Source organism: Oxyura jamaicensis, chromosome 3 (assembly GCF_011077185.1).
Source record: "Oxyura jamaicensis isolate SHBP4307 breed ruddy duck chromosome 3, BPBGC_Ojam_1.0, whole genome shotgun sequence".
NCBI lineage: Eukaryota > Metazoa > Chordata > Aves > Anseriformes > Anatidae > Oxyura > Oxyura jamaicensis.
Genome location: NC_048895.1, coordinates 75,498,134 through 75,521,161, shown reverse-complemented (window position 1 = coordinate 75,521,161; position 23,028 = coordinate 75,498,134). Strand labels below are relative to the sequence as shown.

Sequence of the window (23,028 nt, the reverse complement as noted above, 5' to 3'; positions counted from 1 at the left end):
GGGAAGGGAAGGGAAGGGAAGGGAAGGGAAGGGAAGGGAAGGGAAGGAAGAAGGGTGAGGACTGGCAAATGTTTTTTAGCATTTGGGAGAATGGCTTTATGTTGCTTTTTAATTTATAAATATATTTCTCTCTTTTTCTTTTTTTTTTACATATTAATTTACCTGTTTTCTCATCTCATCATTACACTTCCCATCATCTCATTCTCATGCACAGCCATACCTCTCCTGCAACCAAAGCCCCTTCACATTATTTGCTCACTTGGGTTTAGGGCTCTGTTCATATTACACTCAGTCTTGGTGAACCAGCTTTGGTAGGCATAACATATCATAACAGGTGTTTATGTTAGTAAAACAGGAGACAAACAGCCAGAAAAGCCTATATCATGTGGCTATAAGGTAACTCACAATACTCCGTTTTATTTATTTTCCTTCTAATTACTGATTCAGTCTCCTCAAAGTATGAATTATATGCTTTTAAATTTGCTATGTGCTATTACACTTGTTAAGTCACTGTTAGTGTCCAAAGGAGGGCTACAAAGATGCTGAAGAGTCTGGAGGGGAAGATGTAGGAGGAGCGGCTGAGGTCCCTTGGTTTGTCCAGCCCAGGGCAGAGCAGGCTGAGGGGAGGCCTCATGGCAGCCTTCAGCTCCCTCACGAGGGGAGCGGGGAGTGGAGGGGCAGGCGCTGAGCTCTGCTCTCTGGGGACAGCAACAGGACCCGAGGGAACGGCATGGAGCTGGGACAGGGGAGGGTCAGGCTGGGGGTTAGGGAAAGGTTCTGCACCCAGAGGGTGGCTGGGCACTGGGACAGGCTGCCCAGGGCAGTGGGCACAGCACTGAGACTGCTGGAATTCAAACATGCAAATGGTGCTGTGCACCTTCTCTCTGACTGCTGTCTTGAACTCACTAAATATCATCATGGAAGCCCTAATTGCATATAGGCATGTTAAATGACACAGCTACAGTCACACAGATGTGCAGTTTACTTTGGGCTGATGCTACACATCCACTCCCATTGCTGTTTTTCACAGACTAGAAAGCAACAAGGAACCTGGTTATCCTTCAGAAGATGACATTTTCACTTTCCTACTCACAGTTCAGGATCAACAGAACCATTTTGGGCAACACTGTTCAGCACTTTGGCTGCAAATAGGAGAAGGCTATCAGGCTATTTATCCCCAAATCAGCCTTTATATGAACAGACACTCTAGTGGGCTATGCCTCGTGAAACAGATATTACAGATTATTTTGTTCTGTGTACAAAACAGTCTTTGGAAACATCAAGAGAAAAACAACGTGCAATTCTTTTGGGTGGATTTCAGTTAACCGTGTCCTAAGTTGGAGTTTTCTGTAGCAACAGCCTGGGCTACCAGCTGCCAACATAGTACAGGGACAACTGAGAGCCACAGGATACTTGTGACCAGGCTGCCTTCAGGGCAGGCTCTGCAGATCCACTTCCTCACCACAGGCATAGTTGTAAGAAGGTTGAATATGGGATGGTTTTAAAAATCTTCTCTCTAGGTGATGTCAAAGTAGCAGCACAATGCTAGGGGATATAGCCAAACTTGAGTTAAACAGGCATTTGAGTTTCCATAGTTGCACTGAAACTTCAGCAGATAATAGCTGTTATTTCCAGCATTGCTGCCCCTGAGATTTATACACAGTGGTTTGTAGCTGAAAAACTCCGGCTGTTCTTTATTAGGCCCCAATTCAACACAGTAACAAACACGGCCTTCCAGCCATCTCCATTTGGCAAACCCTTGGAATATTCTTATTTCTAAGTGTGTGCCTAAGGGTTTTTTTAATTTCAAAACTGAATTCACTAGGATATAATCATGCACTGAAAGTTATGTCTAAGCACTTTTAGAGCCAGGCATGTGCTCGGGTTCTTTAGTAGATCAGGACCTCTGTGATTTAATTGCACTAAGTGGATGATAGCAAAAGACAACAAGAGGAATAAATCGTGTAAGTGTGTTTAAGATCATGGGATTGACTCCAGACTGCAGCCGTCACAAACCTTCAGAAGGGTCAGACTCTGTACCCTTGTTCGCACAGAGCAATGCCTGCCTCCATAAATAGTGTCATCAAAGCAAGGGGGGCTGCCTCTGAAGTAACCTACTGAGTACGAACATGTGTGCTGGAGCCTGGCCCACACTGTAAAGTAAAAAAGAGAGGTGAGGGAAGGAGAATTAGATTTTAAACAGATACTTGCCACTGTTGAATGGACAAAGGAGATTTATTTGTTAACACTTAATTTAGGCCATGTCTAAATGCCACGTTTGTGCATGTATGAATAAGAACTAGCAAGAACACCCTAAAGTAGACCAAAAAGCTTACTTCAGAAGCAGCTTAGTCACTTATCACACCTGTTGCATCTCAGTGAAGCAACATGGGAAACAGTAATACTGTGGTGCGTGCAATACAGAGCAAACATGCTAACAGAAGCAGAACTAGTAAAACTATAAACCTGCTGAAGGAACACACTGCTACTTTTAAGAGAGCAGGAGCCAGTTAGGCATGCAGTTGTGCACTAAGCACCAAGAGGATGATAGTATCATAGAGTCATCTAGGTTGAAAAAGACCTTCAACATCACTGAGTCAACTTGACCTACCAAGTCCCATCAATAAAACATGTCCATGTCCTGTGATAATATGAAAGGAAATGCTTTGGTAGCAGCTCAGCTGTTTGGCCTGCCTCTTCTGCCTAGCCCCTGATACCCTTCATAGATAAAATGTAAAAGTCACATGGCAAAACCAGCAGACACCCTTGCAATAGCCTTGCTTGCCTTGGTCTGTGCTCTCCCCTTCTCTGCCATGGAGGAGAACCACTGGGGCTGATCCCCAAAGGGATGTGAGCACCCAGCTGCTGTAGTGGCATTCTCAAGCCTCATTTGTGCCATTCAAAGTGCAGAGGGGTAGAGTAAGGATAAAGTGCGAACAACCTCTCTAGCAGGAACAGCTGTGCTCCAGCATATAGCCTGGTGCTTCCATGCAAAGTGAAATCTGTGGCAGTTTACCTTGAGCCATAAACTGTGGCATTTTAGGAGTAAGAGTCCCTGCAGTGGGCCCTGTAACTTTCATCAGTGGAGTTAAGGCAGACAGCTGGAGATAGTAATTGCTTCAGCCATTGCCGCTAAATCTGCTGTTGAACGTGTCTCGCCCCCAGACAATCATTTTACAAGATCCATAACTCAGTGTTTGGAAGGAACGGGTTTCCAAGGGCCTGTAGCAGCCAGCACACTGAATGGGAGAAGGATGAAGTGGAAAGCATTTGAAGTCCCATTTCTTTCTTGGAATACAGACACTTATTTGCAATCTTGAATTTCATGTCGCCTGAGACTATCAGTATGCGTGCATTTAAACTAATAACTGTGTTGTGATTTTTTTTTCCTTTTTTTTTCTTTTATTTTTCTGTGGATCTGAGCCACAGTCCTTTAATTCTTACACTAGCAAATAAAACTCTCTTCCTATGAGCAGTGACTGTAGACTCTGACCTACAGTTTTAGTGCCTTGGCCATTACAGTCACCTGGTTTAAATACAAGCATGGAAATTTGGAGTGAATTAAACAAATGGTAGCTAAGAAAGCCCCTACATGAACAAAGAAGAACTGCAGAAGCGTATTGCGGACACCTGGAAAAGCCTGTCTCCTATTTGCAAGAAATATATAAACAGTGTTCCAGGGAGACAAGCCTGTAATAAAAACTAATGGTGAACAAACAGAATTCTGCATAGAATAGTTCAAGAGGAATCCTTTTATGTTTTTGTTTGTTTGTTTGTTTTTTGAGGCCTGTGCTTCTCCAGCATTTTGACTGATTAAAACAATTCTGTTATATACTCACTTTGCTAATCAAATCACATGAATGATGGAGGTCTTTCCAGTCTAAGGAAAAGTAAATTGTACATTGAACAAATGAGGTGGGACCCAGTTTTATGCACTGTTAAGGAAGTGGTAAAATTCCCATTAATAAAGAGAAATATAAGGGAAAAGCCAGAGGTCAGATTTGTTTCTGCTGTTTACAATGACTTAAGGAAAAAAAAATGAGATACACAGTTAAAGTCAGTGTGCCTTATCTCAAGTATTAAAGTTAGATGGCTATGCTTACTTGTACAAGTAGTTCATCTAATGATATGAGTAAGGATGTGCAGAATTACTTCTGGAAGTAATAACTCTCCCGTCCATTTGCTATCCTACACACTCCATCACCCACTTGAGAAATACAAGCCATGTATCTGCCTTTGACAGAGGAGATGGAGTCTGCAGCATGTCCAAATAGGTTGATCTGAGAGAAATGCTTAAGAAAGGTGGGAATGTATGTACGGAAATACGATGTATGGATGTTTCTATTGACTAGGAAAAGAAAGGTGGGATCTGATATCCCAGAGACAGGAAAAAACGACTACGTTTATGAAAAGCTATAGAAATCTTTCTTTGTAATTGTCCAAAAATAAACAAAGAGCTTTGCTTCCACCTGAAAAAAAACTTCCCCAAACACCTGCTTAATATGCCAGCAAAGAGCATTTTCAGTCTGACCCATCATACAGAATGTTACTGCTGACACAAGTATTTTAAATCTGGTAGTATGCAAAGCTATAAATAGTAATAATTTAAAGATGAAGTGTGCAGATATAATTAACAGTTAATTTATTCTAAATTGCATTTACCACATCATTAAGTAAAGCATTTGCCAATATGGCATTTATTTGTGAAATAATCTTTCAAACACATTGCATGCTTCAATTTGTGCTTCTAATCAGCCAGACAGACAAAGCAATGTGAATAGGACAACTGGAAGTTGTATATACTTGTATCATCAGAGCAGAGATTAGTCACAATTAAATACCTAATCCATGTTGTCCCTATATGTTACTGCTATTGTTATTCTCTTAAATGCTAAAGAACAAGGAAATGTGTATAGAAAAGCTTCCTTAGCTTTCTCTGGGGACAAATTATTATAATATTTGTTCTTGCTCGAAAAGTCAAAGGATTTGCACTTTGCTTTACCCATTTGTTTAAAGGAAGGTTGTTTGCCATCTAAATATAAACTTAACTTCAGCAGTTGCATTCTCTATTAATTGACTCATCCTTGAGTCCCTTTATGTGATAAACATGCACAGCTAATAATCAATAATATGGCTAGTGTGTGTACAGAACAAATAGGAAAAGAAACAAATATTCTGTGTCTGTACTCGCGCATGCCAAGCGGAATACAAAGAAGAGCAAATATGTGTGTTTTAAAGCTGAAATCCTTAAAGGTCATTTATATTAATTTTTGACACACTCTGAATACACTAAAAGTAACCTTTCCTCTTGTTGCTCAAATGCCCTTGCCACCGTACTTATTCAGTTCGGTATATATACTTATAAAAAAACATTTGTTCTCAATACTAGAATTCACTTTCTTGGGATTTATGGAAGATGGATATGGCCCTTCTTTTAGTGGGGGTCGGCAATTCCTTCTGCACAAACCTTTCTCATCCCTTCTGGTTTCCGCATATATATTGCCCAGGGGAGCCGGGCAGCTCCAAAGCAAGGCACTGTCGCTCAGCCTGCGCTCACACGGGTCCCGCAGACCAGGCAGACTCTTGTGCCACCCAGCATCCGCTCCTTTCCAAAGCATTTCCCGGCTCCTCCCGGCAGTGGGAAAAGCTCCTTCTGCCGGGAGAAGCCGAACCGCTCGTGTGGCATTGCCTGCAGGAAGGAGGGGACCAGGGAGCCACCTCCTCAGCGCTCTCAACAACCTGCGCGGTATCGGCCAAAGCTAATGACCCCTTTTGTTATTTTCAGTCAAGTTCGCTGAAAAAAATACCGACATTGCCTGTTTTCGAAGGAACCTCCGGCGGGAGGCACCCCACCTTTCAGGCTCCACCCTGCAATCCCAAACTCCGCTCTTCTTGGAGTGTTTTCCGAACACTATCTCACACTTCCCTTGCTTTCTCGGCTTCCAAACCCGAGGGACGGTATTCAGAGGGTCGCCTCCCCTTTTCACACGCACATTTGTATTTTATTTTTTTCCTGCAAGGGGCCAGCCCGTTCCCCGCTGCAAGCCGCAGCCGGCCGGGAGCTGCTCCCCGCCCCGCGTGCCCTGTGCACGGCTGGCCCTGGCCCACTGGAACAAGCCAACGGCGACCCCCAGGAATGCCAGGGCCGGAGGATTTATATCGGAATAATGCGCATTAAACGCGTGCAAACTTTGCTACAGGACCGCTGCTAGGCCTTCCTGGAGGGGAGCCTAGCTCACATCTGATGGAAACACCAGCTCACCCACCATAACCTCTCCTTTTCCCCTGTATTTTCACCACCTACCTGCCTCATCTGATTGCCTCCGAAAAGCTCATTAAGCCAATTAACCCGAGCCTAGGTTTGCTTTCAACATCCCCTGCCCACCTGCTCTCCCCACCCCGGGTCAGCCATTTCAGAGCTCTCACCTCCACGCTGCCAGCACCCCCTGGGCACGGCAGGGCCTGTTCTTCTCCCTTATTTTCCTCTTGCCTCGGCTAAAAATAACAGCACAAAAGCAGTGGGGAAGCCAGGTGCATCCCCAGGAGCAAGCGGGACGCACCCACATCTGCAGAGCCCTAGCTGGAGGCACGGCCGGGCTAGATGCGACCTCGAGGAGCTGCACGACCGAAACGCTGTTTCGACGCCGCCGAGGTGTCCCTGCAGCCCGGTTGCAGCAGCCGGTGACCCGGTGAGGACCTCTCCACTCTCACCGGCCGCCTTTTGGCCCCCGCGCCCGAGGAGCACATACGGAGCCTCCCGCGGCCGCGCAACGAAGTCGCGCCGCGGCATCGCCTCGCCCTCCGAGGGAAGCCTTGGGAGGGCAAAGACAGTCCTCCTACGCAGGCTGGTTGGACGCAGGGCTAAATACAGCCTTGGCTTAAAGGCCCGTGTACACGCAGGAAAACACAAAGACGCTGCCAACAGCGAAAACACAGCAATTCGGCTTGGGGAGGAGGATCCGCGCTGTTTCCACGGGGGCGCAGGGCTCAGCCACTCGCAACGCGCCCCACAAACGCGAGCCGCTCGGCAGCCACCCCGGTGGGAGCCGTCCCACCGGTGGAAAAGGGTTCCCAAATTCTGGGGTAAGTGGGGCCAGTGGGAGCAGAGAGCTGGTGCCCTGCCGGTCACCCCCGCAAGCGGGGGGGCAGGTGGGGCTGGATCCCATCAAGCAGATCCGCTGGGATGTTTCATTGCCATTCGGGTCATCTGAGGCAGAGGGCTGTGATTTATGTTCCCCCTCTCGGCATAAAAGGGGATGGAAGTGACCGCTAATCTCAGGTGCTCGTAGAAAAACAGGTGGCGCAAAACGGCCCTGGCATGTTAGGAACCTTTGGGTTCCTGGCTCCCCAGCGTTACGACGTGCCGGCTTCTCTCCCCGCAGCTCCCTGCTCACCTAAAGCAAATGCTCGGCCCTAACTGAGAAAACCAGAGGGGCTGGCACAGGGGACACGGGCATGCAAGCGTTTGGAGCAGCTGGAGGAGAGGTGCCCGTGCCTCTGCTGACCCGCATCCTTGCTGGGAGGATGCCAGGGTGTTGCTCCACCACGCCCCGCATCCCTTCTTAAAGTCAATAAAAGGGATTTACTCGAAAGGGGAACCAGAGCTTACTCCCTACACCGGAGAGCTGGCAAACCAGAAGCCCCTGAACGGGAGACCGGGGCCACCGCCTCCGTGCGGGGTCGCTTCCCTGAGGGCTGCTCGCCCGCAGCTCTGCCACTGACCCCATCGGCACCTGCGCAGGCACTCAGCCCGCCCCAGGTGGGACCGTCCTGCTGCCACGGCCCCGATTTAGGGAGAAGGGGCGACCCGACAGGTCCTGCCCCCTCAGGGGGGCTGCAGCGGCGATGCATCATCGATGCTGCCGCCAGCACCCAGAGGAGAGGTGTCAATCGCAAGCATAAAGGCTCCCAAATTGTTTCCCTTCCTCACCGGGCCTGGAAGTTTCACTTTAAGCGGCACAGCCAGAGCCCAACCCAGCAACCCCAAAATACAAGGGGATACGTTGAGATAAACGGCATCTCAGCATTCTCTCAGATTTATTTTTTTTCTTTTCTTTTTCTTTAAAAAAAAAAAAAAAAAGTTTAACTGACCCTTCTGGTCACCAACTTTCTTTGTGGTTCGCTGTAAGGATCTCTCTCCAAGAACAAAAAAGAAATCTCGGAGCTTTGATAGAGACTCTGGATGAAATTAAGAACTTCAAACCCCAGATTTTTGAAAAGAAAAACAGATGTCCTGTTTGTTGAGTATAAATAACTCCGTACGTGGAAACCTTTTTTTTTTTTCTTTTTACGCTGCATTAAATTTTATTTAATGCTGGGTGCATTTAAACTTTAAAAAAAAGGGGGGAGAGGGGGCACCAAAATATGCGGGTGACAAACCTCTAAATCTTTTCCCCTCCCGAAAGAGAAAGGAAGGGGCAGACGGGAAACCCTTCATCTAGATGAAAGCGTTCAATGTGTTTCCTAGCAGACCTGGCCAGCCTGCTCCGGCCGGGGGGGGCTCGGCTTCTGGGGGCTTTATGGGGTAAGGGGGAGCTCGGAGGGCGGAGGAGAGAGGCAGGTGCCCGCCGCCGGCCCCCGCGCGCCCCGCGGAGCGCACTTACGTGAGGACATAGTTGACGCTGACGATGCAGTGGGGCCGCGACGAGCGGCTGTTGTGCACGATAGTGGCGTAGCTCTGCACCCACACCCAGCCGCCGTGCTTGGCCAGGAAGCGGTAGTATTTGGTGGTCACCTGCCCCTTCACCAGCACTGCGGAGACAAAGCGGGGAGTGCCTCAGAGGGGGGCCCGCCGGGCGAGGAGAGGGGCTGGGGAAGGGGAAGCGGTGTGGCGTTAGGGGAGGCGGTGTGGGTGGGCAACACCCCTGGGGAAGGGTGGTGGAGACCCCCGGGCACCCTCGACCCTGAAACTGCTCCCTTCGTGTTAGGGGCTCCCCATCTCCAAGGCTGTGCGGGGAGATAGGCGGAGTAGCGCGAAGGCAGCGGAGGGGTGAGCCCCCTCCCCGAAGTACAGCCGTGGAGGTTTAATTCTATAAATCTGGCTTTTGGTTTTATCTCTTCTCTTTACATTCCCGGTAAGGCAACTTACCGGAAATTAATATCCTTTTTATTCATCTATCCATGTATTAATGTCATCATGATATCAAAATAGAATAAAGAACAGCTCTCCGAATCGGGCTTACTACAGCAGTCAAAATTAGATACACAGATAAGATTTGGGAGACTTGATGGAAGTGGAACAAAAGTATTTGAATTTCACTGGCAGGGCTTTTTTGGAGCAAGAAAAACGTTGTTGGTTTTTTTCCTAACCGGAATTTGAAGTGAATTGAACGCCTGAGGTTTGTGCAGGGGAGTTCTTGTTCTACAACTGGGTGCTGAGGAGGGGAAATTCTCCTTCCCAGTTCATCGCCGGTCCCCTCCGTCTCTCTCCTGCCTCCAGCCCTGCGCTCAGTCTCTAGCCACTTGTTTCATTAAAACCTGCTGCAGATTTTGCTTATTCTCCCCTGCAGCGAGCTGTCTTTTCACGTTTCAACCTGGAGGTAAATCCTAACACAAACAAAGCCCTTTTGCAGAGGGAGAAGGCGGGGGGTGAGGGGCAGGGTCTTAACGACAGCATCTCCTTACACAAGTGATGTGCGCATCGCAGGTGAAAGGTATCACAGCCGTGGACGTGGTGGTAAAGGGTCTTCTCTATCAAGTCCTGGGGCTCGTAGCCTGTTAGCTCGGCTACCCTGGAGGAGACACAAGCAGCAAACGTCAGTGGAAGAGAGGACAGGAGAGGCCCGGGGGAGAAGAAGGAGGGGCTGGGGGAATAGCCGTGAAGTAGCCTCAGCTCTACCTGGAATCTAAGAAGATGAGCTTCATATCTAGGCTGGCTCGGAACATGAACATATTGCTGTGAAGCTTGATTTCCGTCACGGCGCTGGGCGGCAGCGAGTGGCCCACGGCGACCAAGCCAACGTTTTGGTAGCAGCCGTCGAAGGGGGACATGTCCAGGCTGTACTGGCGGATCTTCAGGTACCCGCTGCAGTGAATGACCTGCGGGGACACGCGGCCGCTGAGGCGGGGGGGGCTCGGAGCAAACCAGCCCTGCATGGGGGCTCCTGCCCTTCTCCTCGGGCTTCCCGGGGATTTTTCATCCGAAAGTTCAGCACTGATCTAAGGCCCCTTCGAGTCAATGAGATTTTTCTATTATTTTTTTTTTTTTTCCACTGACTTAAGTGGTTTTTGGACCACCTCCTAACTACGCTTTTATTATTCTTCTAAAAAGAAAAAAGCGGAAGTGCCAAGCCAGTTACAACTTTGTAATGAAGTGTATGCGTGTGAGAGAAAGGGCTTACATGTGTGCATGTGTCACATGCCTAAGATATGTCTTAGGCATAGATAGAGCAGGCACGACCCAGAACGCATCTTTGGACGTAGATTTAGGTGTGTCTCCTAAATACATCCTTGCACATTACTGCTGCGTATTTCCAACCTTAATCTTCTGTTACTAGAGTGTTTCTCCCTGGAGTAATATTCGCAGATGTTCTACAGGACACCGTGGCCCAACATCTCCTGACCGTTCGGGTACCTACGGCTCTGTCTCTGCACAGATGGGGCAGAAGCAGGGAGAAGCAGGGAGAGCGAGGGCTGTCCCCCGAGGGCTGTCCACGGCAGAGCCGTGGGAAACACCCGAGCAAAGCCCGCGGCTTGGAGAGCTGACCCTGGCGCTGACGAGCGACACCCAATAAAGAAATAAATAAAGTCACGAGTTTTGCGTCGTGTCACCTCACAGCCTTCACAGACAGCTCGGGAACCTCGGCGGTAGTGCGAGGATCATTTATTAATAAATAAATAAATAAATCAACAGGGGGAACTCGATCGCTTGATTTTGTGCTTGGAGCTCATTAACCTGGCGCTCGGAGGGACATCCTAGGTGTGGACCCCATGCAGAGTGCTGGGTTGGGGCAGCCCCCGCGAGCAGGGGGCTCGGCCGGGCTGTGGCTCCCCGGGCACCCACCTTGTAGCCCCCGCAGGTCAGGCCCGCGTTCCTCTTGGCCAGGACGCACTTCATCCTCAGGAAAAAGGACCTTTCGATCTCGTACTCTGGGAGGGGGAAGGCAGAGGTGCGGTGAGCTGCGCAGGGAGGGAAGGATGCACGGCCCTGTCCGCAGCCACAAGGGACAAGGGGTGCTTGGGGATGCGTGCGGTGGGGTGGGGGCACTTTACCCTGCACGAAGTGAGAGTGGTAGGGCTGGTGAGCCGTCAGCACGGCGGTCATCTCGTCGTGGTCGGCCGGGTGGATGTACTCGTAAATGCTGTTGCCGGTCAGCTCTACCTGTGAGAGAGGAGGAGGAGGAAGGGTTCATGGCCGGCACCGCTCACCCCCCCGCACGCTCCTCCAGTGTCAGCCCCCCCCAGCCTACCTGCGATAAGCCCAGGTGCACCGAGGCGGTCTCCGAGATGTACATGATCTTGCCATCCGGAGCCACGACGAATATGAAACCGTCCAGCGTCTGCAGGAAAGGGTCGGGAGGGAGAGGAGCAGAGTTGTGTGCGGATCAACAGGTAGACAGATCCGCCAGATCCGGTGGAGGGAGGGATGGATGAAGACAGAGGGAAAGACACCTGAAGTATCTGTCCACCGGGTTTATTCTAGAAAACGCGCGTTCCTGTTCAGGCTGTGATTATTCGAAGAAGTTGGAAGGAGACGGACAAGCCCCGGACAGGAATCCCTCCAAAGTCCTGTGGTACAGCTCCCCTGGCATCTAAGCGGGGCTCCTACCTATCCGGTGGCGAATATGTCCACCCGACAAATCCTGAACGCTGACACCCCATTTCAAATGGTACGAGGGATTTTAGCCCTTGACTATTTCTTAAGGAGACTTTAAACGAGTAAGGAGCATCTAAAACCCTCCCCGGCGCTAATAAGTTCTGTACGAGACGAGGATTTGTCAGGCACGTTTCGGCAGACATAAACGGGGCTTCTGGGTGAGCCGGGAGCAGAACAGACCCGATCTATTAAGGACGCGTCAAAGACCAAACGATCCCACCAAAAATGCGCGGTTACGCTAACTGCTAACACTCCTGCATCCCTCAGACAGCAGCGAGTTTCCAAAAGTGTCCTACCTGAAGTGCGCTTGTGCTCATTTCTGTGCTGAGCTCCCTTCCCAGCCCAGCCTCCTCCAACCTGCCCCTGCCTCCACACCACCCTCAAACCCCGGCACCACATTGCCGGGTCTTTCACGTTACTGTTAATTTGGGGTAAAAAAATGTGCGCTGTTAACCCCTCGCTGTGGACCCTGTGCAGGACAGAGCTGGGCCAAATGATCCAGAGGGACCAAACCACGTCCCCAGAACAACCGTGTTCACCACATTCAGTCCCGGCTGTTCGTATCTTTAGAGGCACCCTTTTTTTTATGAAGCACGTGAACAGTTAAAAATTAGTCAAGGTGCCAATTAAAAGCTCAGAAGAGGGAATGATTTCTTTAATCATTAATACCACATGGCTGCCGTTTCCAGACCAGTACCTGCAAAAGATGGGATCCCAGCTCCCGTCCAACATTATCCAGTGGGCTGGTTCGGCTGGAATGGCCCCAGGCTTCCCCGAGTCCTGGTTATTTGAGACACAAAAAAGTAACGTGAGGAGATGCAAAACTGGCTCCTGTTGGCCTGCTGGAGAGGAACTTTTCTTTATTTTTTACTTGATTTGGCTTTAAAACATACATGCATACAATCTTTAAAAAAAAACGTAGGCATAATTGTCTTGCACAGAAAAGTCACTTTCGTGGATGTTTCTCAAGACGCAGCTCCCACGAGAGTAAAATACTTATTTTGAGTTAACGGTGAGGTCGTTCGTAAGACCCAAGCGAAGCAGCGTGCCAGACAAAACGGCTCATTCGGGGCAGCCTTTCGCTACTGGCAGCCGGCTCCCTGAGCCGCAGGGTGAGCGCTTTTCCTCTCCCAACACCGAAGGGGTCCCGGGCAGCCCCGAGAGCCATTTAAAACGTAAGCAGGGGGTGTGCTGGGGGAAGCCTTTGATGCCGAAAGAAGGATGCGGTGGTTAACGGGGCGCCACAGAGCCGGGGATGAGCGGCTTGGTGGCGGCGGCCGGGCCGGGCTAGGCTGAGACCACGGGTGCCATCCGTGGGGGCTGAGGGCGGGGGGCGCTCATTTTGGGAACTGCGCCTTCCCCCAGCTTTGCCCGAGCCCCGTGGTCAAGCGCTTCCCCTTTGAGCGATCCCCACTCCAGCCCACCATTCGCGCCTTCCACCAAGCAGAGCGCGGCTCCATGGCTGCGCCCAGTGGCACCTGCGGGGCGGCCCAGGTGAGAGGGCGTCCGGCGAAGGGGGCCGTCCTCCTTCTCCCCCAGGAAGCCCCAGTGCCGCCATCTCCATCCCTTTGTCGGAAGGAGCGCTCTGCCCCGCACCATCCCTGCGCTGCCTCTCCCTGGCCCTGCCTGCTTCTCCAGACGCCGGGAGTTTTCCCGAAGTGGGGGGGTTTGGGCGTTAAAACCCCCATGGAAATTACTTCTCCGGAGTAAAACTACGCAGGGGCAATGCCTTTTAACGGCGTTGTCGCTGAAATATTGTGAAACGGGGAGGCTAAAGCTGTCCATGCTTGCGCCCTGAAGCAAGGGCGAAGAAGCGCCGACCCTGGCGGAGGACCCGGGGGTCCTCTCCCGCAGGGCCAGCTCCCCCTTTCCCCAGCTGTGTCCCCGCAAACGGGCAAGGCAGCGCCAGCAGGCAGCCCTCGGTATCGAGCGGCCTCACCTCGGCGCTGGCTCTTTGCAGCGCTACCGATTTGCCTCCGAGCCGGGGCATCAGCCCTCGGCCGCCCTGCCCGAGCCGCGCGTCTCTCTCCTGCCCGCCTTTCCCCTCTTCTCTCCCTTTTCTCGGCCACCTCCTGCCGAAGGGACAGCCCTCCTCTCCTTGCCTTCCCAACCCTCCAAAAGCCGGGAGCATCCCTCTGGCCTGGCCCCCGTCCGCGTGTACCCAGCGCCAAGTGCCAGCGGGGAACTGGATCCTTTCCATTAACTCCTCCACGGCAATTAACGGGGACGCGGAGGCTTCGTCTCGAGCCTCCCAACTTCCCTCCAAAGTCCCCTGGCCGTGCCTTCCTCCCAGCGGCTCTGCCGGCCAAGGATGCATCGGGAAACCCGGGGCCGCCTCTTCCCACCCGCCCCGAAATCAGAGAGAAGCTGGCAAATGCTCCAGGGAAATGGAAAAATAAATAAATAAATAAATAAATAACAAGAGCATTTTTTTTCCCCCAAGGGCTGTGGGGATTCCCTGCTGGGCAGCCGGGACGCCCCTTGCAAGATTTCCCCCACCGGGAGGGAAATCTGGATGCGAGGTTTCCCTATCCGGGGCTAAATCCTCGCCTCTGGTTTCAGTTGCTTATTAATCTAGGTTTACGGTTCTAATTCTTCTTCTTCTGAAAGGGAAAATAACCCGACCTCTGCGGGTTAATGAACAGCTCATCGACATTACAGGTTAACTTCTTTCGGGAACGCGGTTCTTCACGGAGCACTGAGCTCTTCTTTATGCTTCGGGTGGAAAGCTCACGCTGTTCGGACGCGGCTGTTAATGTTTTATAATTAAACATTTTCGCTCGTCTACCTGAATCGGCTTTTGGAAATCCTAACGCATGAGACGCTTCTTTGTATTTCCCAGAGGTTTCAGCACTTTCACGCCGGAGACTGTTGCTCTTCATTGCCAACCCCAGCTCTCCCAAATCTACGGGCTCTCCCGATGCCATTTAAATGCTGTTTTTTAAAAGATTACGCGAGAAAACCTCTCCATTAATATTCCTCTTTTATTATTTTTTCCCTGTATTCGCTTTAGCATCCAATTTCCTTTTACCGAGGGGGCAAACTGTGATATCTCGCACTTGACCTACCGCAGAAAATTCCTCAAATCCTTTGAATGTCTATTTAAAACAAAACAAGGAAATCAGCTCTCCCTTTTGCTTCAGGATTACGCTGGAAACAAGATCTAAAGATTCTCTTGTAATTTGGAGAGCCAACAGAATAATAGGTTTGGAATAGGAACAAGCAGCTTTGTAAGGGAAAGGATAACTAAATCGTTTTTAGGCAAAGGATTTTCCCAGCTAAAGTGGCCGAAGACAAAGCAAAACATAATCTATTTTGGAAGATTTCCAAGATATGCCACATTAACCTTAGCAGATAAAAATTGCTTTCCCCTCCATCCCCTCCCCCACCGAGGTCTGGTTTATCATATTTACATAAGTAGCCTTAGAAGGGATGTATCTATTATGGATCTAAGGAGCCAGCGAGCTCACATTTCATTTGGAAACAGAGGCGAAGTTTTACTGTTGCTTAATGCCTGATGCATTGTGGAACCATTTCCATTTAAATACCCCCGACCCACGGATTACCTCAATGGACTGGCTGCATGGGCTTTGTAATTTCCTGAAAATGAGATTTCGATTTATAAAACAAGAAACCAATTAGTAACCAAATGAGGCGAACTAGATCCACTAAAATTGACCTAATCCCACAGGCACCATTTAGGCCAGTTCTTGGCGAATGAGTGATGAGCGACCGTCTAGTGTAAAGCTCAAGGCATCATCCAGCTGTGTTATTGCAAGCAGCAAAAATAAATGGATCGAGCTTTCCTTTCGGAGCGAGCTTTATACTCTTGACAAAATATAGATTAGAGGCTCCTACCTAACAGCCTCCTCCACTCGAGGAGTTTTTATATATTTTTTATTTTTTTTCCCCTAAGAAGATAAACAATTTGGGACACGAGGTGTCCACCGTCAGGAGGGAAAGGGGAAAAAAAAAAAAAAAAAAAAAAAAAAAAGGGGGGGGGGGGTAAAAGCACAGCAACACAACCCCCCCGAGGTGTTTCAACCAGGCTCTAGCTCAGCTCGCTGACACCACTCTCCTCACGGCCGCGCGCCCCCTGCCCAGCGCCACCCACGGCGGCTCCCACGGCCGCGGTCGCGGCTCTGCTCTGCGGAGGCAGCGTCCTCCCCTCGCCGCTGGGCTGCTCCGAGCCTCAGAAGCGGCAGCCAATGGAGGCACTGGGTGGTATCGTCCCTACCCAGCGGCGGGACTGTCGCAAGACGCCCCTCTGTCCCGAGCGAGCGGGGAGAGGCTCCTCCGCCGCTGCTGATGCTGATTTGGCTGAGGCACAGGCGGAGGAAAAGTTGAGGCTGCGGGAGGCCCGGGAGGCTCCGTGGCCTCGGCTCGCCCCGGGGTTACCGATCCCTCTCCGAGCATCTGCAGCGCAGGACCAGCCTCGACCCCTTCCTTTGTCTGCCGATAGCGAGGGGAGGGGAGAAAAAGGGGGGTCAGGCTGGGGCGGGGGGTCGGCCAGAAGAGAGCAGCAGCCCCCGGCGGCGGGGGGGGCCCGGGAGAGGCTCGGGGGAGTCCCCGCTGCCCTTCGCCCCGGAGCCCCTTTCCGTGGCTCCCCGCCGGGGCCGAGGCCCGGGGGACTCCGCAGAGCGGCCCCGGAGCGGGGCCGACGGTGCGGCCCGGCCGCAGGGCTCCCCCCGCCCCCAGGGCACTGGGCTCGCCCCGACCCCAAAGGGAGGCAGCGGGGATGGAGGCCAGGAGTCCCCGGGCCCCTAGCGCAAAAAGGCAACGGGTTGCGGTGCGGGGGAATTAGGCTGATTGGATTAAGCGTTTAATTAACCAGCCCGCTACCAGCGCGGCGCGGTGCCATCGCCTAGCGCCCAGCCCGGCGCCTGGCGGGGCTGATTTCTCAGCTAATTTAGCAGGCGGTGGTTAATGATAACTCGAAATCTCGGCCAAATGAGGCTTCCGTGAAAGAGTGGGTCGCCGTCGGAGGGTTCAGATGCCGCGGAATAAGCGACGTTTAAAAAAAAAAAAAAAAAAAAAAAAAAAAAAAAATCGCTGCTCATTTCCAAGTGCCTGCGGATGCCATTAGCAAGGTTCTGCGAAGATTTATTATCTCGGTAAATCATGTGTGTTCATTTGAAGCGGAGATAAGTTAGCATCCCGCTTTCTTTATAAAAATAATAATAAGAGGGAGGAAAAGCCCTGTTGACTAAACAAACAGCCCTATTAAGAAAACGGTAGTGGAAAATAATGCCGGGGCGGATTCGCTTGTTCCAGCAAGAAAGAGCAGCGCTTTGGCACACGAAAGGTAATGGAACCGCGCTCTGAAATGCAAACAAACGGGGCCGTGCCCAAAACTGAAAAAAAATAAATAAATAAAAGAAAAAGAAAAAGCAAATTTTATAGCGCCAAATATTTGCTCGGCTCTACGGAAGACGCAAGTTCATGTATTCTCTATTCCGAAACAAATAAAAAACAAAAAAGTGGGAAAAAAAAAAGGTTTCCACTCGCAAACTCCGCTATTTATATGCAAGCTGAAAAAATCCTCCGATTCTACAACGGCCGTATGTTTCTAAGAAGGGAGAGGATGTTTCTAAAGAAAATATGGTTTTATCCAGTCATAAATCTGCTTTTTTTTCAAGTAGCATGGTAGGAGTTTAGTTCTGCACTTCACTTTTTAAGTTCACATCAAAACCTGAATTAAACACTGGAAGGCAGCGGGGAGAGTAAACTGCAGCTTAAATGAGAAAAACTTCTGTAAGAAAATAAACACTGAAACCTAATGCTCAATCATTTCCCTTAGCAGTAGGAAAAACAGCATTAAATCACCTATCCACGTGGGAAACGGATTTTTTTTTCCTGCTCGTCTCTTCCCTCTTTAAAATAAAACAAGATCGAGGGTTTCGATATTGAAATGTTAACCATCATGAGTCGGCGAAAGTTTATGTAAACGCAACCCCTGCTTTTGTCTGGAAAATCAAAACGCCTCTCTACACGGAAACGATCTGTGTCCGATAGGACAGAAATGGCAGAGGGTCCTTTTCCCTGCCTGTTCGTGTGAGGGGAATGGGACCATGGAAATATTCCTGAATTTAAAAACCTAAGCATGTGTATTGCGCCACTTTTTTTTCTTCCCTGTTTTTACTTTTGGATCCAGTAAAGAATTAGCCCGCTAATCAGAGCGACCGCATCTTATCTGAAAGAAAATTATTTTATCCCCCGCATCCTTTTCCATCAGTTTTTGAGGCTATGTTAGTTCGTTAGCTACCTTAGCTGTTTAATGTTAAATTTAGTTTGTTCGTTTGTTTTGCGACCGTTAACTCACGACTGAATTTATTAGAAAGTACTCTTTAAAAAACAAAACAACTCTTTCCTTCCCTATGGTCCTCAGCAGTCCTCCAGACCTCCAGCCTTCCCAATACTAACTGATAATCCGGAACCACTCCGTGTCTCGCCGGCTCCCTCTTCTTTTAGCGAGTTTTAACACCAAAACCACCGCAGCTACCTGAGCCCCTGCACGCCTTTCTCCTTCACCTGGCGGCTCGGCAAGGGGGAGCGCAGCCCCCGGCCCCGCACACCTCCTAACTCCGCATCCCCGCACCAAAGCTGCTCGGGGCCCCGGGGTCGTGCCCCGGTTCCCGACAGCGGGGCGGAAAGCTGGCGGTGGCCAAATCGCAAATCTCCCCTTTCCACCGTGCCCCCGGCGTCTGCCGGGGGAGCCTTTGCACCGCTCCTTTCCCCCGTGCCCAGCCCCGCCTGGGCGCCCCGGTGAGGGGCGTCTGTCCTGCTGGACCTGGGGTACACCCGCCCCCCCCGGGAGGGTGTCTGGAAAGGGAGGCACACCGCGCTCCCCAGCCTCCTGCTGCCGGCCTCCAGGCCTTCGGCCGGCCTCCGGGGTCTGTCCTAGAGCTTGGAGAGCTTTTCTCCCCGGGGAAAACCGAGCCAGAGACCCCTCCACCCCCCCAGACCTCCCCGCTTCCAGCCCCGGCCTCCTTCTTTCAGCAAGGCTTTTGCTGCAGGCGGGTGGTTTTCCTGGCTGCCTCCACCTCTCCTCCTTTCTAGAGGAAGGTGCTAGGAAACCACCCCACCCCTCCCGGCCCCTGTCCCACCACGGCCCTGTCCCACCACGGACGGACAGGGGCTGGTCGGGGAGCCCCGGCGGAGCGAGTCCTTGGGTGCCCGCTTGCCGCCGTCGTCTTTAACGCGCGGCTTCCCTTTAATCGGGCTCCGGAGGCTTCGCTGCCTCCCAAACACCCCGCCGAGCCTCCTCCTCCTCCGTCTCTTGGCTCAAATTAGCATCTGCTGCGGCCGGCAGCGGCCCCGGCCCCGGCGCACTTCGCCACACGGTTCCCCAGGGCATTGAAGCATCCTGCGCTGCCACCGAGGGACGGGGCTCAGCTATTCTCCTCTTCCCGTGATTACTCCCAGCCTACAAGGAACACCATATGCTTCTTCTGATCAAACAGCCCGCTACATAGGCGCCAGTAATTGACGAGACCTGCTCGAAATCACGCAGAAAGGTAGCCCACTGAGACTGCAGGAGCTGACAAATCAGTGCTAATAATCCTTTTAGGAACAGCGTGGGCAGCCGAGTTTGCAATGGCTTTATTTTTATAAAGTATGCGTTGACAGTATAAAGGACAACTCGGGCTGCTTTTAGGCAGAGGGCTGTCTCGCATAATGATCTTCATGGAGGCAGATGACATAGAATAGCAACGTGTTTTGATGAAGGCTTTAATTTTTATTTTAAGTTTTCGGGTGTTACGGCTTTCATTTATTCCCTTCTCTGGGTCTAAATTACTCGGAGATGCAGAACACTGCTTAAAGAAATTAAATTACTGCTGGATGCGCTCTGTTGGAAGTGACTGCTACGGACTCTGGCTCTGAGGGTTCCCACGTAGCGGTGGGGGTACCTCCCCTCCCCCAAGGCCCGATTGAATATTAACCTTTAAAAAGTACAACGAAGACCACTAGTTCACCGACTTCATCGCGATAAACCCCAGCCAAACAAACAAATCAAACCCAAGGCAGGCCGTGTACCCACTCCAGATTTGCACAACACAACAGACAGACCGACTGACACACAGACCCGATGGAAAACGCAGAGCCTGTATTTCCGCGTTTCTCATGTACCCACGCTTTTCAACGACACATCTGGCGAATTTTGTTACCAGAAGGGAAACAAAACAAAGCAATCCGAACCAAACCTCTCACTGCTTTGTCTCTCCGCCAGACGATACCCCAACCCAAACACAAGGTTCGCGAAGCATTTCCCCACTCTTTTTCCCTACACCTCACACAAACTGCAGAGAAGAGGGGAGAGCTCCGTGCAGACCACTCCTAGCTTGCCTGCGCCGTTTGCTGTCCCCAGCAGCCACCCCGACGCCCTGAGGGGGCGGCTTTGTCCCCCCACCCTGCCCCACAGGCTGGAGCTTTTGGGGCTCCCGAGGCTTTTGGGGCTCGGTTCGCTGCTGCTGCCCCAGTGCCCAGCGGCGGCAGGCCAGAGCTTGGCCCCTCTGCTTTCACTTGGAGGGGTTACGGCCGAAAACAAAACTTCTGCTACGAGTTTCCGAGGTCCTCGGACTGGCCACGATGCGAGCCGGTGCGCTCGGCTTATTTATTTGGGTTGCGTGCGAGCACAGCTGAGTGCGTGTGCCATACCTGTAAGGCGTACCTTGCTCGGGACTTGAGCTAAGGCTTTAGGACTTTGCATAGACTTATGTAAATATTTACCCATATATTAACTCCCCCCACGGTATAGCTATAAAGAGGGGTGAATCGTCCCCTCTTTTGCCACGCACTGCTGCGCGGGGGATGCCCATCCACAGGCGGGGAAAAGAAACTCCTGTTTGCTTTAGTAGCACACACTGCAGAGCTCGGTGCCTCGAGGTGTTGACAAAAGCCCCGTAAGGTCCCCGACCAAAGCTGTCACATGAACCGAAGCGAAAGTACTCACGACAGAGAAAAGTGACAGCGGAGAGCACCCTGCCTCCGAGCACACGACCCGATGCAGTTTACTTAAAAACAAGCGACACCTGGATCGGAGTGGAAATAGAGGCGAATTAGGCATTCCCACCTACCTTCTGGAAAAACCACCCTCATTTTTAAATAGCTGGTGGTGAGCCTGATTATGGATGCTTTGTCCAGCTGAGAGGTGATAGCTGAGGGCAAGGGCAGTAATTTAGCCAGTTCATAAAATTCACTGTTTTCTTTCTCCCGCCTAGTCCGGGCAGCATTTTTGGACTTCTCTTTCATCGTGTTTTTTTTCCCCTTCCTTCCTACAATTTAGGCTCCAGAGATTCATCCAAAGGTGGAGGGGAAACTTTCAGCTGCAATTCATCTCTCCGAAGCATCAGGCAGGGATCGCGAGTGCGGCCATCGCTCTGAGAAATCGTTCGGTCGCGTAAAACGAAAACAAGTATCGAAGACCAGAGAGGTGTTCTTAAAAAGAGAACAAATATTCTCTGAAAAGCAGAGTCAATCGGAAGGGAAAGGCATTTATCCAATGCAGCTCAGAGACTCCAAACAACTGCAGGACAAAAAAAAAAAAAAAAAAAAAAAAAAAGCTAAAAGCCTGCGGTACCACGCAGCAACCAAATGAGGTATTTCTGGCCTTTTCTCCTACTCGTCGCGGACAGCATAGCTCCTCGGAAGAGGGTCATAATAATCCTGTTTCTCCCCGTGATCCGCCGCCGGTCCGAGGCCGAGATGCGCGGCCGGGGGCTGCCTCTGCGGGCGCTGGGCACCGTCCTGGGAGCCTCTGCGGAGCCCACGGCGGTGCTGGGGTGAGCGCGCCCTTACCCGGCGCCGCAGCCTCCGGAAAGAACAACCGACAGCCAGCCGCCGGCGGGTGTAGCACCTTCTCCCACCAGAGGGGAGAGAGAAAAGAAAGAAAAGGAGAGAAAGAAAAAAGTCTGTTTTCACGTCTAGCGCGCCTGCCGAGGACCCTTCCCCGCACTCTCCTCCCACACCCAGCCCAGGTGGGCACCTGGCGGCCGCAGCGGGGACACCCGGTGAGAGCCGGCGGGGGCAGCGGCTGCGGGCGGGGCTGGCCGGGCACCACGGGCTCCCGCTGCCAGTCTGACGGTATTTCTCCCCCCTTTATTCCTTTTATTATTGTTGTTATTATTATTATTCGAAATCACGCTCCGGCCGGGCTCTGCCCGCTGCCCAAAAGCAGACAGGCTCTGCCCGGCCCCGAGCAATCATTCCCATTATTATTATTATTTGGGGGTGGCTGTTATAATTATTTTTCTCTGTCCTTTCCCTCCGTCCGTGCGTGGCGGGGAGCGCACCAAAGCCCGGTCCCGCAACATCCCTGCGGCTCCTGGCCGGGGGGGCTGCGGCGTGGCGGGGCCGTGCTCCTCTGTCACCTACCTTGAGTCCCCGAGCTCGGCGGCCCGCGGAGAGCTCTCCCGGGGCGAGGAGCCCAACTCTTTAATTGGCTCATTAAGAGCGGGGGGGGGCGAACGTGGGTGGGGGGGGGGGGGGGGGGGGAGTTTGCGCCTCTCGGGGCTGCTCACACCGGCGGGCGGACGGGCATGGCCGCCGCCCCGTCCCCTTTATCAGCGCTCGGGCTGTCCCTCTCGCGGGCTGGGTGGGGGTGGTGTTAATGAAGGACCCTAATTTGCGGCCGAGGAACGCCTAACAACTTCTTTACGCCCAAAAGCCTCGCCGCGCAACTTCGGCTCTTCCCCGGCCGCGGGCCGAGCCCGCCCCTTAATGCCACTCACGGGCCCGCCTCGCCGCCCATTGGCCGCCGCTGCCCCGCGCCCGGACGCCCATTGGTGGAGGGAGGAGTGACGTCACCGCGCCGCGGCCGCACCCCCCCCGCTCACCCGTGCGCGGGGCCGAGCCGGCCGCGCCCGCCCTCTGACCCCGCGAGGGCGCGGAGGGGGGGCGCGGGGACGCGCGCGGGGCGCGCTCCTGCACCAGCCCCTCGCTAAGCCCCCTGCGTGTTCCTGGCCGCACAGCGCCTGGCGGCCGTGGGGGGGGAGAAAATATAGATTTTTGGGGGGTATAAAAGTGGATTTGGGGTTAGAGATTAATTTTGGGGGTAAAAAGCTGGATTTGGGGGGATCTCGGGTTTATTTTTTTGAGATTTGTTCTTTTGGGGGATTCTCGCCCACCCCGCCCCGCGGTCGTGCTCGAGGAAAGAAGCAGCGGGCCTGTCCCCTGCCCCCTTGAGCACGCACGGGGTGCGAGTTCAGCCCGGG

At 52.0% G+C, this 23,028-nt stretch overlaps 1 protein-coding gene across 2 annotated transcripts in view; it reads right to left on the bottom strand.

Moving 5' to 3' along the window:
* The window catches only part of SIM1 (SIM bHLH transcription factor 1), a 46,651-nt gene extending 24,149 nt beyond the window's left edge, over positions 1-22,502 (bottom strand). Inside the window, exons 1-10 of one of the 2 annotated variants that reach the window (XM_035323142.1) lie at positions 22,190-22,502; positions 21,438-21,671; positions 20,893-21,341; positions 12,513-12,595; positions 11,409-11,498; positions 11,212-11,320; positions 11,003-11,088; positions 9,839-10,038; positions 9,625-9,731; positions 8,604-8,751 (exon numbers count right to left, since the gene is read on the bottom strand). In XM_035323142.1, the coding sequence (XP_035179033.1) occupies positions 8,604-8,751; positions 9,625-9,731; positions 9,839-10,038; positions 11,003-11,088; positions 11,212-11,320; positions 11,409-11,498; positions 12,513-12,595; positions 20,893-21,067 (998 nt within the window). In that variant the 5' untranslated portion in view covers positions 21,068-21,341; positions 21,438-21,671; positions 22,190-22,502. Of the gene's footprint in view, positions 1-8,603; positions 8,752-9,624; positions 9,732-9,838; positions 10,039-11,002; positions 11,089-11,211; positions 11,321-11,408; positions 11,499-12,512; positions 12,596-12,811; positions 13,292-20,892; positions 21,342-21,437; positions 21,672-22,189 lie in introns of those variants that run through there. The other variant, XM_035323141.1, reaches the window with a different exon arrangement.
* Positions 22,503-23,028: the final 526 nt, after the last annotated feature.